This window comes from Sus scrofa, chromosome 1 (genome assembly GCF_000003025.6).
Source record: "Sus scrofa isolate TJ Tabasco breed Duroc chromosome 1, Sscrofa11.1, whole genome shotgun sequence".
NCBI lineage: Eukaryota > Metazoa > Chordata > Mammalia > Artiodactyla > Suidae > Sus > Sus scrofa.
The window spans coordinates 52,128,786-52,144,949 of NC_010443.5; the positions used below are offsets into that span (position 1 = coordinate 52,128,786).

General features: G+C 34.1%; 1 protein-coding gene across 50 annotated transcripts in view; it reads left to right on the top strand.

The window, feature by feature from the left end:
- The window catches only part of RIMS1 (regulating synaptic membrane exocytosis 1), a 461,317-nt gene that overhangs the window by 343,646 nt on the left and 101,507 nt on the right, over positions 1-16,164 (top strand). For 20 of the 50 annotated variants that reach the window (XM_021073092.1, XM_021073097.1, XM_021073094.1 and 17 more), the window contains one exon: positions 1,577-1,689. In XM_021073092.1, coding sequence (XP_020928751.1) covers positions 1,577-1,689 — 113 coding nt within the window. Of the gene's footprint in view, positions 1-326; positions 510-1,576; positions 1,690-5,560; positions 5,591-8,994; positions 9,031-16,164 lie in introns of those variants that run through there. The other 30 variants (XM_021072879.1, XM_021072942.1, XM_021072927.1 and 27 more) reach the window with 4 other exon arrangements.

A 16,164-nucleotide genomic window follows, 5' to 3' on the forward strand; every position in this document is an offset into this window, starting at 1 on the left:
GTCAGGATCTCTTTATTGACCTCTGGTTCTCTGGAGATACAGCTCAGTAAGAAACCAGAGATGGGCATGGAACTTGAGAGGTTTATTACACTCTAGGAAAAACAAAGGAACTAGATGTACCTTCTCAACACAACAGGTCATGCACTTTCCTGATAACTCATCAGTTTGATTTGCAGTCTATTTGAGTAACTGTGGGATGAGTTTTCTTCTGGGTTTTAAAATCACTGTCGTGTAAGAGTAACCAGGTTTTCCTTGGACAGATGGGTTGGTATCGAAGTTAATGTGAACCTGCTGACGGAAGATCTTTTCTGACCCTAATGTTTTAGGGTTCTCCCACCATGTCTTTCTAGAAGGGGATACGCAGCCCCAAGAGCGACTGATCAGCCAGTCCTTAGGGGAAAACATCCCGCTCGCTCCAGGTCGAGTGAGCACCCTAGTGTCAGAACACTGTGTTCTATGCACCACCTTGTCCCTGGAGGGTCGGCACCACCTTCTCCGCTCCTGACAAGGTCGCTGTTCCATGTCTGCCTCCGGGTTTTGCTGTGGTCTTGTTCCTTCCTGAACACTCGACGCTGTCACTCATTACAACACCATAGTTCTTAATCCTTCCTTTGTGACACTTAACCCTCTTCACATTCTCCCTTTCCTGCATCTATCTTCACTGTGCTGGTGGTATTTATTCTATAGTTCCTGCCAACTAGCTATCATTGAAAATTAAATTTAGCTGTGTTATGTCCTTCCATCTGTTTGTGGCACATTCATATATAATTTTTTTAATTATGTGAAATTCTTTATAAGAGATTACCTGAACTTAAATGTGTATTTGAATTATAAAGTGTGAGAGGAATTAAAAAAAAAACACTTTTATCTCTGTTCAGTAAAATCTTAGAGTGTTTTAAAGTTCTTAAGTAAAAAAAAGAAAAAAAATTTGAATGCCAGCAGATGGAGGTTGGCTTACTCCTGTACAGTAGTGGCATATCTGTACTCTTCTTAAATTTGTATGTGTAATTTTGATCTTTGCACCAGTGTATTTCTTAGCATGTGCCCAACATTACTTCTTAAAATATCTTTTGAGGTTTTTTTTCCTATTTAAAAGTAAAGTACGAGTGAGTGGTAATTTATAAAAGTCTGCAGCTAGAACTATTCTTAGCATCTATAAATAATTCTGCATGTCAATATAGTAGCAATTAAGGCAACAGCCTTTCTCGAATAATTTACCCATGATGAGATTCGGAGGCTGTAAGTAGATGTATTTGGTTCAGCACTACCGACAATGGATAACTTAACAAAAAGCCACAACTATGTAGAAAGTTAATGAAAAGAAGTATGTTTCATTCTGCCCAGTTCAGGAGTTCGTTCTGCAGACCTGCATGTGGCCAATAGTGTCCCATCTCTTGTGGACCATTTTGGTAATCTTCCTTTTACACACATCATAAAAAGTAATTGCTCTTGCTTCTGAAGGCCCAGTTAAGTGGTTTATGTCTGTTTTAATAGTGACAGGCAGAAGGGAAAGATTTTTGTCGTTCCCTCTTGGGATTTCATCATTTCATTTGCCTGCTTTGTTTTTTCTGCACAGGATGCACCGACAAGGAAGTCCCACCCAGTCTCCTCCTGCAGACTCAGCCTTCAGCAGCCGCAGGGGAAGACAGCTCCCACAAGTGCCAGTGAGAAGCAGCAGTATAGAACAAGGTATCCCATAAAGAGAGATCATTGCCCAGATCTTGGATTTGAAAGCCACCTCTTCTTATACTCCTTTTATTAAAAGAATAGTGTTGTGGTCAGTGTAATTTGATGAATCCTAAGAAGTCAAGATTCTTAGACTTTTATTCCCAGCACCAAGTTATAACCGTTTGTGGCATATATGCTGTTTTTGCTGAGTGAGTGGATGAATGAATTTTTGATGGTCAGTTAAAAGAACAGATTGAGCCCTAGAGACACTTTGGCCAAAGGTACAGAGGAAGAAAATCAAACTTTAAAAACCTCAGTATAATATCATATTTTATGTGTTAAAAGACTTATTTTTTTTTAATATTTTAAAATGAAACAATCTTATCGACGGCTTTGCTAGTGTTTTTTAATGAACTTACTTGCAATATCTTATATTTTTAATGTAAGTGTGTTGATGAAAAAATGACTGAGAACACACATTCTAGTGTTTTTTAACAGTTGATGTCACTTAAAATCCCCTTATTTTAAGCATATACACATTTGTTTTATCTTCCTAGAAAAAGAGGGTGGGGTGGGGAGAATGGGGGAGGGAGAGAGTGTTTTGCTAGTGGAAATTAAATTCACTAACCTACCTGGGCTGGGTGATTTAAATACTGGGTTAAAAGGGTCACTGTTTTTTATCGTGTGACCCAAGGTGCTTTCTCATTTCTCAGTAGGTAAAATGATTTATCAGTGTATGTTATCACATAGGTCTTACCAGGGATTTGTTAAGCAGTTTACTGAAATAATGTTTAATTTGAGGTTGTAATATAAATTCAGTGGACTTATATTTAAAACATGTATTGAAAATCTTTATCCCTATGAAACAACTGAAAGGTTAACATTTTGAATATTTTTTTCAGCAGTGTTGGTTGTTGCTGATACAAAATTTGTGTACTTCATTCTATATTGAGGGTATTGGCTGTGTGTTTCACTTTAAAGTGCTTCACCGAGTGTATCACATAAATGTTAGACACCTAAGAAGATAAATACGTTGCTACAGAGACTGATATGGCAGAGTTTGTACACAGAAAACTTGGTTATAGAAAAATTAGTATAGTGTTTAAGAAGTATCAACTTATTGATAAAAAAGTGCTGCTACAATAAACTGGTTATTTTTTTAAAAAATCATACTTTCTATTGATTTATCATGCTTTAGTATTCAGGGTTATTCCAAGGGTATATTCATTTAGTTAATCAGGAAAATATGAGGCTATGTGAAACTCTGAATTTCTTTTCTAAAATTGTAATTAATTCACCAGGATTCTCAGTTCATGGGTTTAACAAACTTTCTTTTTTCTGGGAACATTTTGAGAAGATAATTCATAATTAATATTATTAAAACTGTACTAAGTAATAGCCTAGATGAAATTGTTTTAAAATTTACTTTCAAATAATTTGGTGTTTATTTAAATTATCGATTCACGAACTTCCTGTTGCACAACTAAAAGAACTACAGATTCTAGTGTTCAGCTACAAACTCAGTGTTACTGGGCATATTTTGCTGAAGGTTGATAACCAAAAAGCATGTGTTTCTAAAATTCTTTGCATTTCCTCCAGTTGCTAAAATACTTCAGGTTCAAAAGCATATAAGGGTATGGCATATAACTCTGATATAGTGAGATTATAGTTTTATTATTCTGTAGAAATAAGAATTGCTTCTCCAAAGTCAAATGGATTGTATGCTGGATTTTGGTTTTTATACAATCTCATGTTCTGTTGTTAATATCAATCAACATTGTCATTTTATGATATTCATATTCACAGTTGTCTTTCAGAGAAATCACCAATTTGTAAGGATTGAATTGAGGTGGGAAGAAAGGAGTGACAGAGTGAAATTGATGGAGTTATTTTGATGTTTAACATCACAAATACATTAGTAGACACTTGTTACTTGAGTTTCCTGAAATTTGTGATCTTAAGAGTCAGAGAGCTACTACCTTTTAAAAACATGACAACAAACATGTATTACTGTATCTAGGTATTCTTCTACAATTAAAATGGATCCAGTTTACTGTATACTGTTAATATGTGTTCTGGGACGTTTGGTAAATGATGACACTGTCTGCCGTTATTATGGATCTATTTCAGACTGAACTGTTCACATGACATCTTTGTGTGCCCTAAAATGTGTTTCTAAAAGTAAACTTCTGATTTGATGTATGGGCTAGGCAGAATTTAGCTGGTTCTATTTAAGGTTGATTTCATGAATGGTCTCAGGGCTATAGAATCATGTCATTTTTTCTTTTGGCATTATGTGTTAAAATGTACTTCTGTCTTCTATGAAGATTAATGCAGAATACAGTTTAATTAGCAATGGATGAAGGCTCTGCCACACTTGACTTCCTTCTTTTCAGTCTTTTATGTTTATTTATTTTTAACAAAGGGGGTAATTTTCTTAAAAAAAAAAACAAAAACACCTGAGTTGATAAGCAGTTGATTGGTAAGAGCAAATATTTCAAATGGATTAGATTCCTAGGTAGTAATACAACTTCTTGTTGAACATATGAAATAACTTTATGTATACATAGTTTCTGTATATAGGCTAATCTATTTTATCATGGATGGACTAGATTTTTGGATGCGTTTTTTTTTTTCTCGATGTTACCACTCTCTTTTTGTATGATAAAAGCAATATATATTATTTTAAAGGCTAACATGTAATTTAAAAAGACATGTTTACCTATTTTTAAATGTATTTTAAAGTTTATTTTAAAAGTAATGCTAGCCTATTTGCTATATGGACTCTGATTATGTTAAAGGATGGGGAAAAAGATGAGGCGTGATTACAAGATACATTTTGAATAAGTAGCTGTAAAGTAGCCTTAAAGTTTTGGTAAGTCTAAGTATGTGCTAATTGAGAACAAAGACTCCAGGACATTTCTATGGGTATATTCCAATGGTGTGCTCCAATGTAGCCCTTAAGCAAAGTGAGACTGAAACCAGTGTAATTGGTTGCATAACAATATATGGTTTTCTGAAACCAACTGAGTGAGTTTTTGTGTTTGCAACCTAAATGTCTTTTAAAGATGGCACATTTAAAGACCATTCATAAACTAACACTTGATGTGCCAGTTATGTTTTATGTGTTCTCTTAGTATATCTGCTACCTAAAACTAATTGGCATTTGCCTTCAAAATATCTAGATAGGCCATTATTTCTCAGTAAATAGGCAGTACCAAAACGGAGGTAGATAAAAGCCGAAGGAATGTCAGAGATATATAGACTCCAAAGAACAATTTCACTTTGAGATACTTTAATATAATTAATTTGAGACAGAAGAAAGGCTTATTTAAATTAGAATATATTTTTTCCATGTGGAAAATGTTATAGAATATTTTCCATACTGAAAAGAAAATGCCTGCTGTCTAGTAAAAAATGCAGTTTGTTTTTTATTTAGTGTATGAAATTTCAGATGATCTGAAATGTTATTTTTTAAATGAAAATGTTAGTTATGAATATTAAATATGCTTTTAAATGCATTTGCAATAAAAAGTCACAGTGAATTAAAATTAAAATGTTTTAGTAAAGTGGGTGCTAAAATATTTTGCAGTTTTTAAAAGACAAGAAAAAAATACCACAAAATATACTTAAGATGTCAACTATATTAATTTCCTGGTGTTTCTGTTTTTATTTTAAATCTTTAACTTACTGTATTCATTCTTTCTTTGATTAATTTTAGTACCATATTTTAGACTTCCTCATGGTTTGTCATTGCAGTTTATCATGTCACATTATATGTTATGTATTTTTATTATTCATGCCATTGTTGATTCACATTTCCATGTCTAACTATAAATTTGCTGATTTCTTTCTTTTGTTTCCATCATTATGTGCATTTAATTCATTGAAGAGCAAGAAAAATATAACTCATCCACAAAAGGTAAATATTAATGTAACTTTTTAACAATTTAACATCATTCATTTTCTTTTATAGTACATGAGTTATATAATTGTATTTATTGAAATAATGAGCAAAATTATTTAATAGGGCAGCTTTTCCCCTGCAATGATTTTCTAGGGCATTTGGTATTGTTTTGTATTCCGAACAGTTCACATCAAAGGGGAGAAGATTAAAATTAAGAGTATTTTTCTTTCAAAATTAATTTATCCACATTGGCAACTAGAAAATAATTCTTTGGGGAAAAAATAGCATATTTTTATATGGTTTTGTTTGGTCGTATTCCTTTGCTCTCATAGATAAAGGGTTTAATTCTTACTTTCTGTTCAGGATAATATCTGGTGCCAAGGAGTAAAAAAAAATCCCCATATTTTTCTTCTACACAGTAGTAACCTTGTGGAATATTTGGCCCCCTGCAGTCATGCATCTGGGAAGTAACTGCCTGAATGTTTCCTCTGGGCCTCAGTAGTGTTATAACACCCCTCAGTTCTTTCTTCCCAAGGGGCACAAGAGGAAACCCATTCAGCCTGCTGTGCTGGCACCTTGCTGACCTACCTTATGGTCCTTTGGATCACATTTGATTTTTGGTCTTTGGACTTGAGTCCCAAGCAGATGCTGATCTCACCCCACTCGCATGTGTCACCCTATTCTGCTGTTGGCTTTAATAGTTACATATTTGAATATGAGTTTTCAGCTTATTGAAATAATCCTATTAATAACTCTAAAAATTATATAATGCTGCATAATTTATTAAAAGTACATTGACTCCATATTTGAGGATTAATGATTGAATTAATGTGTTGTCCATAGTAACCCTTAAAGTTAGTTCTGAGAGTAACATCTTTCTTATTTTATGGAAGATGAAACTCAGATTTAGAGAGACTAACACAATTACTCATTCACACTGCTGATGCAACATGGATTACAAGCCCATGTCTCTTACTTTTGGCCTCCTTCCTCTATACAGTAGTGTATCCTATTTTAATAGGCATAAATCCCAAATATCTATCTCTGAGTATATTGAGGTATGTTTCTCAATGTCACAGACTTAAAATGGGAGGTAATATTCAATCACTTATTTTAGTTTGAGTTTATTTATATTCTGGCACATAGTGCATATTTTTGGCAAAGTGTCTGACATACTAGGCAATAGATATCAATAAAAAGTAAAATGTTGGATTTCCCATTGTGGTTCAGCTGTAACGAACCCAACTGGTATCCATGAAGACACAGGTTCAATTTCTGGCCCCTCTCAGTGTGTTAAGGATCCAGCGTTGCCAAGAGCTGTGATGTAGGTTGCAGACGTAGCTCCAATCTGGCATTGCTGTGGCTATAGTGTGGGCCAACAGCTGCAGCTCCAATTTGCCCCCTAGCCTGGAAACTTTCACATGTTGTAAGTGTGGCCCTAAAAAGTCAAATAAATAAATAAATAAAAATAAAATGTTGTTCAGTGAGATCAAGATGTTTTGGTCTCTAGGCTTTGCATAGTTTTGGGGCCATCTTGCATTTTTAATTCAGGCATGAGAAACACAAATTTGGGTTCAGGAGTACAAAAAATGGCCAATGTATTTGTTTGTGCTTATGTTCAGAAGAATTTATTTAGATTTGCAAGATAAATTTTAGTAGACCAAAAGCTTTAACATTTTATGTTGGAAATGGGTCATGACCTAATCCATTTAGCCAAAAGAAAGGAAAATGTAATCATTCTTCATTTGGAGAGTCTTCCATCTGTATTATTACAAGCCAAAAGCTGTAACGTGTTAATCAAAACAAACCAAAATTCATGAGTTGTACAGCTCAGGGGTATGACACATGCACCTTTATAGCCTCACTACAGAGCATGTCAGGTTGTTACACTTTCACAAGGTTGCTACGTCCTGGCTGAGATGTGTCATCCCTCTTCCAAGTCCTCCATGGACACAGATTGTGGATAAGCTTCATAGACTGGACCACTTGGCTGAAAACAGCTAAAGAGGTACATCCAAAACACAGTCCAGAGCAGCAGAGAGCAGCCCAGGATGCTGCTTCTCTCCTCTGGGATTTCAGGGAGCAGCTTAACCGTGAAAAGCTTGGAAAGCCCGGAAAAGATAGAAGCAAATTCAAGAAATTTCCTTAGAGTCAAATTTTAGGTTCACATGCCCCACAGGAAAGAAAATATGTTGTTTGGTATAGAAACCCTGCTGCTGTGAGCTGATCTTTACTGGGGTCGATCATATTGGAGAATGAGGTTATCTTGAGTGTACGTTGGGTAGATGGAGCCTGGCCCAGCTAGGCCAGCTAATGGTGAGAGGCTGAGGGACCCCTAGTGAGAGTTTGCTTTTGATGAATTTCAGATGAACTTGTAAGCCAATCAATGGCCCCAGTTTGTGAAGGATGAAATAAAGAGGTTTAACAAGATGTAAGATTTTCAATGCCAAACCCAGGACAGTTCTAGGTATCCTGGGATGGTTGGTCACTCTAACTGTAGGGGGCCAGTATATAATTTTCCGCATATAATTGTAAAGCATTTTTTTTGTGAAGCACATCCAGAGAAGAGTAAAATACCATTAACATTTTAAATGGTAGATAGAATTTATTAACACTTCCCCTGTTGGTGACTTGCCTGAGAGTGTCATGTATTTATTGCATTCTATTTTTACAACCTGAGATATAACTCTTAATATTCTCATTTGCCAACTAAAGGCAGCTAAAGATGAGAGACATACAAAACTTGGCCCTGTGTCAGTCATTCATTTGGGAAGTGGTAGAACTGAGACCTGCACTCAAGCCTCACTTCAAAGACTTTATACTCTTTACCACTTTGCTCTCTAGCCCCCTCAACATTCAGACAGCCATTGTGCACACGGAACCACACAACTACAGTAACAACAGGGGCACAACCCTAAGGTGTAATGACTTGTTTCATAGAAAGAGGGCAAAGGGCTTAAGAGGATGCCTCTAGTAGCAGAGCTATGGCCCATGTTCTGTCCACTGTCCTATGTAGCTGGGACACCCACCACCCACAATACCAGGGCCTACTCCCCCTGAGGACTCAGTTTTTTGTGCCATTCTGCTAAATCTTCCAATACCATGGGTTGCTCTTCAAACAACCATGCAACTTGAGGAAACAAAGCCAGTATATTTGACTAAAGATACACCATCCTGGGGTTGAAAAGTAAACTGAGGAACTAGAAATGTTCCTACCTGGTTATTTATCTTTTACCTCACTCCTTTATGTTGGAAGCTGAGAGACCATATCTTTTTTAGGGTTCACAAACTGCTTTGTAGGCATATTTTCAATTATTCATTCTATAAGTAAGCCAATTTTTCCCTCTCTGCTACATTTCTTGGACAGTTTTAAAGAGCCCATGAATGTAGTTTGGGGGCATCGAAATAATGATATAAGAAGATCAAAACAGAACCAGAAATTAAATGACTTCAAGGTGAGAGAAAAATGTTATTATCATAATAAATTTCTAATTTATATATGCCTTTAAGATAATATTTCTTAAGTGCCTTAATATTTTGCCTTTTGGAAGCAATTTTGAATCATAACAAAACACATGATATTGTCTTTTCCACAAATATAAATTTCCTTTATCATAAGAAGTGTATAGTTTACACAAATAGAGAATGAAAAGTAATTAGAGTTCAAGAGACTCAGTAGTGTGAACAGGAACAAACAGTCAATAGCCTTTGTTGCATTTTGTTTTCCTGTTTCACTAACAAAGTATCTAATAATTGCTGTAACCAAGTCAGATGTGCCCTTTAAGGATTATCTCTAGTCAGCTGTATTTTTAAGTTTGTATTAAAAAAATGCTCAAATAAATTACCTGTACGTTCCCTTTTGAAATGGTGGCAAGAGCAGTTTTGAATGCTAAGCCATGCAAAATACAATTTTTATGCAACTATTAGTATTAACCTTAATTTAAGTGTAATTCATATACAAAAGTGAAAAAGATTTTAATAATTTTCTGTTACATTAGTTATTGTTTATGTAGTTGCACACTTATTTTAATAGTATATTATGGTTGTGAAACACCATTGGGAAAAATTATGTAACTTGACTTTTGCCAAAATAAGTAAACTAATTTGTGTATTCTTAAGAAGCATCATTATTTTAACCGCCATTAAGTAGAAAAGGATTTCCATATTCTTTACATCTTTCTTAGATGCATATTGAGTAGGAGCATATTACCTACCAGGTGATTCATTTGTTGTCACTGTATGTTAAGATTTCAAAAGTTTATTTCTTAATCTTCTAGGGCTTTGCTTTTTCTGTACATTTATTATGAATATTCATGAATGTTTATTCGTAAATACTTAGAGCTCCATTAGTAAAATGTCTCATTTATCCATTTCTCTTTTTGCCATGAACCCATAAGCATCAGTGTCTTTGTAGCCATCTCTTTAAACTGTAGGGATGTATAAAACAGTTCCAAACTCTTGGTTTTGACACATTTTGTCCATTCTTCTGATTCAAATGCGATTATTTATGATGGTATTAAAGACTTTTAAAACCAGATATTTAACGCTTAAATCAACCAAGAGTCAACTTGCCAGAAATGCCCTTGAGAAAGTACATGCTTGCCCTCTCTCCCTGGGATCTGTGGGTGGTGCAAGAGAAAATTGAAAGCAGGCTTATGTCTAGCCATGGATGGGCTCTTTAATTGTTTTTTTTTTTCCCTCTAAAGTTGTATACTTCCCCTAAATATTTGCAAAAATTTTGCAAATTGTATGATTTGCAAACACTTTTTACAGAAAAAAATGGGAAGAGATATTGAATTTAGTAGTTATGCCACATCAAGCCTCTCAGGATGAATTCCGTTGCCGTCAGTGGAACTGGAATAACAACAAAAAATGATGGATATGAAATCTTGTGAAATCAGATTGTTATGATCATTATACAACTACAGATGTGATAAATTCATTTGAGTAATAAAAAAAATGGAAGAAAAAAAATGATGGGTAAACGTATTAGAGATCCCTTAGGATAAACAACATGACCCCTTAGGAAGTGATTCTGTTATTCTCGCAGAGAAGCTTTAATTCCATGGACTACGCTTCATGAAGATTGTATTCTAAGAAAGACTTGAGCAGGAAGACAGTGCTCCCTCTCAAAATGAAGATACATGTAAAAAGCTATTTTACCCCATGTAACACAAAAGGGCAAGGTAAAATGACAGGTTATTTCCCGTCTGACTTTCTTATCTGTCAAGAATCTAATTAATATTTTCAGTGTTACTCTGGGCTTGGCAACTTTGACACTGAACGTGATATCAGGGGTTGGAAATCTTGGCTTTGTTTTAGACAAATGAGTGGAAATCAGCATGCTAAAACAGGAGATGGCCTCGTGGTTTAGGCTGCAGTGAGATTTGAATGATGATATACAAATTACCTGTTTCACTTACATCATAATTCCATTACAGTTGTCTATACCAAAACACAGGTTATTGTCTTTAAAAGCCCTTAAAGGAGATGTGGTTTTATCACTCAACATGTGTTATTAATGTGTTGTGTTTTATGTTTCTCATACGTGGGTAGAAGTTACCTTTTATTTTATTGTTTATGTTATTGTAGCATAATCCTTAACATCCAAGAGAAGAGCAAGGGAAACCGTTTGGCACATTTATACCATTGCAAATTGAAATGCTTTTTATTCTAGGAAAATGACCCAGGACTTTGGCATTTCTGTATAGTCAAAATATTTTAGACATTCAATCTTGATGTCTACCATGCAGTATATGTGGGGGGAGAGTAGAAGGTATGTATTTATTATATCAAAGTTGCTTACTATAACTATGTCCAAAAATAAGGATGAGCATGTTAGAAATGCATTATCCTTTAATTGGGAAAAAATGATAGAAAATAACAAAGTAAAATATAACTAATAATTTCTCCCCCCTTAACATCTATAATTTTGATAATTTGGCAAATAAAAAGGTGCTAGAAATTAGGGAATAGAGCAAGAGTTGTTGTTTTCCATTTTTTTCAAAAATGTGACAAAAATATCAGCACTCTATTGAAATAATATAGAGTCATAGACTACAATAGAGGAAGTTATTCTAAGTAACCTCTTAATTTCACAGATGAGAACTTGGTAACAGAGACAGACAGTATTTTGTGTCCTGGTTCTGACTGTTTTACTGCATTGTTTCCAGGTGTATGGAGAATGTTCATACATCTTAACTTGTAGTCTCTAAAATCTAAAACAGTATGCTTTTGAACTGCAGTATTGCAGTTTTGAATTTTCAAATGTTAAGCCGTCTTTCTTTTTCTTCAGGCTGTGTCTCTAGCTTATAATGGTTACAGATTCAGCCTGCTAAAATTTTTCATCTTTTATTACTTTATAATCTCCATGTTTCCTATTATATCATCTAATATTTCAGTTTCCACTACTGTAATTTTTTTGTAAGTAAAATGCTTCAGAGAAGGGATTTTTTTCAGTGTTGTCAATAACTGAGGCATTGGAGGTGTTTCATTCACATATTTAATTCTACCTGACAACTTCCAAGATGCATGGTCATTTGTCATCACTCTTTACAAGACATGCACTGGACCAAGGTTGGGACTCCACTATTGCCAAATTCTCATTCTATTACTAAACAGCAAGGAAGCAGAGGCATCAATTTCTCTGTTCATAAAGTGTGATAGCCCTTTGTAATTAACTAGACAAGCTTGGTTATACTGTCCAAAGATTCCATGTTTCACCTTTGACACATGTACTACCAAACCTTATTATAAAATAAGATTCTCATAATCTTTTTATTTTAATATATTTGATAATATAGAATCTTTCATTTTTTCTATTTTCTTTTACACTCTAATTTCACCTAGAATACTTGGAAATATAGGTTTAACAATATATTATATGGATTATTTTTTTAAGAGAGAAACAAACATTTGCAATTTCAAACTCATGTTAATTTCTAGATGAATAGGGAGAAATGTGAAAGATTTAAGGAATTTGAAGAGCAGAGCAAATTTGTATTTATAATAATTGTAAATTCATGAATAATATTTAAAATGTATTTATGCAAATTTAATGTATAAATGATAAACATCTTGAATTATACAGAACCATAATACATACAACATTTTAAAGCAAGTCACACATATCTGCTAAGTTGAAGGAGTTTCCCAGAAAGTCACATTTCTCTTTGGAAGAGGTAATACTATAGAAATTTTTCGGTGATGTAATAATCTATACTTATTAAAAATAAGTGTGGGAATACTTACTAGAGATTCTTAAGCTTTTTTTTTTTTTTTTTTTTTTGACTTATTTTTAGGATCACACCAGTGACATATGGAGGTTCCCAGGCTAGGGGTCTAATCGGACCTATAGCTGCCGGCCTACACCACAGCCACAGCAACTCGGGATCCGAGCTGCATCTGCAACCTACGCCACAGCTCATGACAACGCTGGATCCTTAACCCACTGAGCGAGGCCAGGGATTGAACCCGCAACCTCGTGGCTACTAATTGGATTCATATCTGCTGCGCCACAGTTGGAACTCCTTAAGCTTTTTTTTTTTTTTTTTTTTTTTTTAAGTGTAAGTCCTCTTTAATGATCACATGGAAGGGATACATCCAGAAAAATGCATATAGGCACAAATACAACATTTGCAAATGATTTCAGTTCCTTCATAGTTTCACCAGAGGTCATTCATAATATGATATTAAAAAATCATAGCAAAATATGTATTATTTTAGCTGAAATGTTGTTTTAACTGAACCTTTAAAAATAGTTCTAGTTTTGTACTTTCTTCATTGTAATGTTAAGTTGATATTTGATATATGTACATTCATTTGATAAAAATGCAAGAGTTTAAAAATGAAAGTGGACGTAAGTTGATCTAAAGAAAGTGGGTTAAGTTCAATAATATCTTTTAGGTAAATTAAAAAGCACAGTTTATTCAACATCAAACAGATCATTCAGCTTGTAGAAAGCATAGTGGAAAATTCCGCATTAAAAATAAAACAACTTCTGTATAAAATTGCAGTGTTGGGGTTCCTGCTGTGGTGCAGTAGGTTAATGATTCAGCTTGTCCCTGTGGAAGTGCTATGGTGTAGGTCACAGCTTCAGCTCAGATTCAGTCTCTGGCCTGGGAATGTCCATATGCCATAGGCATAGCCAAAAAAGAAAGAAAACAATAAAATATAATTACAATGTTAATTACTCCCTAGGGCCTAGGGAAAATGAATTATGTTACATCATTCTATGGGCAATTACAGCTGAAATACCTTCTAAAGTAAACATCCTTATCTTTTGACTAGACCATATGTAAGCTGTGTTTTCATTAAAAGACTAAGTAAAGTCACATGATAATTATGTTTGTTATAGAAAATGAGAGAGATTATTTAACTTTTTTATGTTGTGGCAGTTTTGAAATTAAAAAAAATAAAACCCCAAAAGTCCACTCAAATTTAAAATCTTTTTATAAAGGTATAGCAACTGACACCTTAATGATTTTGTTAGTTTAGCACGCTACCAGTATTCAGAATGCTCCTAAAATGTGAATTTAATGGTAGAGTTGTGGAAGAATTAGAAAATATTTTATGTCTTATTTTAATTTTGCTATTGGCATTAAAATTGTGATCAGTAATCATTCTTTTCAAAGTAAGATGTTTGAGTTCTCTGGGCTGTGGTTTATTTTACTTTTAGTGAGCTATTCAACAAATAATCATATTCTAAAGATTCATTTTTAATCATTACCGATATCTGTTATTCTCTGTATAAATCATGTTCATTAACAGTCATGTCTTCTGGTTCAGATTTTTGATAAACATTCTATTTTAGCTAATAACTTTTTATTACTCTTTGTATTGAATAATACAGAAACAATAATAATAATCCAGAAACAATGTAAATTTATTCCACAATATGTAATTGAAAAATAAAATGCAAAATAAGCAAAATCTGTAAAAATGCTAAAGAAATACAGATTCACAGTGAAGCTTCTTAATTGACGTTTATGAAAAACCATTTTACTGAAACCTGACACTTGTATAAACAATTATTTCAGAATACACACTAATGTACCCATGTCATCGGGAAATAACGAGAGATTTTTTTAAGTGTGAATTATATGTAATTGACTTTTTGAGTAAGTTAGTGATAAGCTATTTGCATTTTGCTTCAGATCTTGGAATCTGAGAGCAAGAAATAGGGATATAGCAGAGAAACTACATTTTTGCTGGCAAGTCAAGGGGGTCTAATAATGATTTTGCCAAAAAAAAAGTTAATTTGGAGATTTCCTTTCTTTGACAGATTAGAAGATGTCAACTTTCACTTGTTTAAGAATAAAGATAGTATATTAGTAATTTTTATAAAGACAAAGCAAAGTTATTAAAACCATTTTAGAATTCATTTTCTTGTTGCTATTTTTAAAAGCCTTTAAAAAGCCTTCTGGCTTCGGCTGCTGCCGTTTGTCATTGGTATCAGACTTGGTCCTGTCTCTTCTGCCTCTGCTTCAGTACCCAGTGAGTTTACCTTGAAAGCAGAATGACAGACAACCACAACCACAAGCAGATCTATAGAACACAAAGAGTAGCTTTGTCCAAGAGTTATTAATAAAGACCACATTTAATTTAGTAAAGAGAAAAAATGAAATGAGAGCAAGAAAGTAAAGAAATCTCATTTCCTATTGTAAACTTTTGAAGAGCTTTCAGAATTCCTAGTCTGGATGGAGTTGGTTTTAGAAAATAATGAAAACAACTGGAGATACTAGTTAATAATAAAACAAACTGCCCAAAGAGTCTTCCAGGTTCATTAGATGGAAAACTATCCTTCATTCTTGGAAATGAAAAATATGGTCTTCTCTAAGGCATAACTGTAACTCACAGGTACTTTGCTAATCATGTATAGCCTTGAAAAGAATCTGAATCCATTCCCTAATTTTCTCATGGCTCAGCCACCCCTGCTGTGTCCCTAAGGCACACAGGAATTTTGTGGCCTGATTTCTTTCCTAATAAAGTTTTTTTCCCCAAGTCCAGGTGTGGGTGGGTGGGGTGGGAGTGGGGGTTGCATGTTAGGATTCAGTTTAGTTAGGCTACCACTATTTTCCTATGATTTGGTTTTGAGTTTTGCAAAATAAAGTTTTAATGCTGCCATGCCCTAAACTAAGTTACCCTGTTTAAAGAAACGAGGTGTTACCTTGGCAAGATTAAATCACCAGAACTCTTTGAGACTGCTTCAGGCAGTAGTTCTTGGGAGATAATCTTTTCAATGTCAAGTAACTGTCCTCCCTAAGAATTACATGATTATAAATGTGAAGGTCACAAAGCTATGGACTAATCAATGTCAAAAAATTCTTAAAATTAACATCATTGCTGAGAATATTAAGCTCACATCATTTAAATCTGTTTTAACATAAGTAGAGATTACTTGCAGTTCCTTTAAGCTTTAATTGTAGAGTACAACTGATCAGAGTTCATGTGACTTCCTCAAAGCTCAGAGCAAAGGACAGAGCAAGTACCCAGAGGTGCCCAAGTCATAGGCAGATGGCAGAGAACAGACAGATGATTATATTTTCTTGTTTGCTCTATGACTTTCCATAAATATAACACATTTTTCA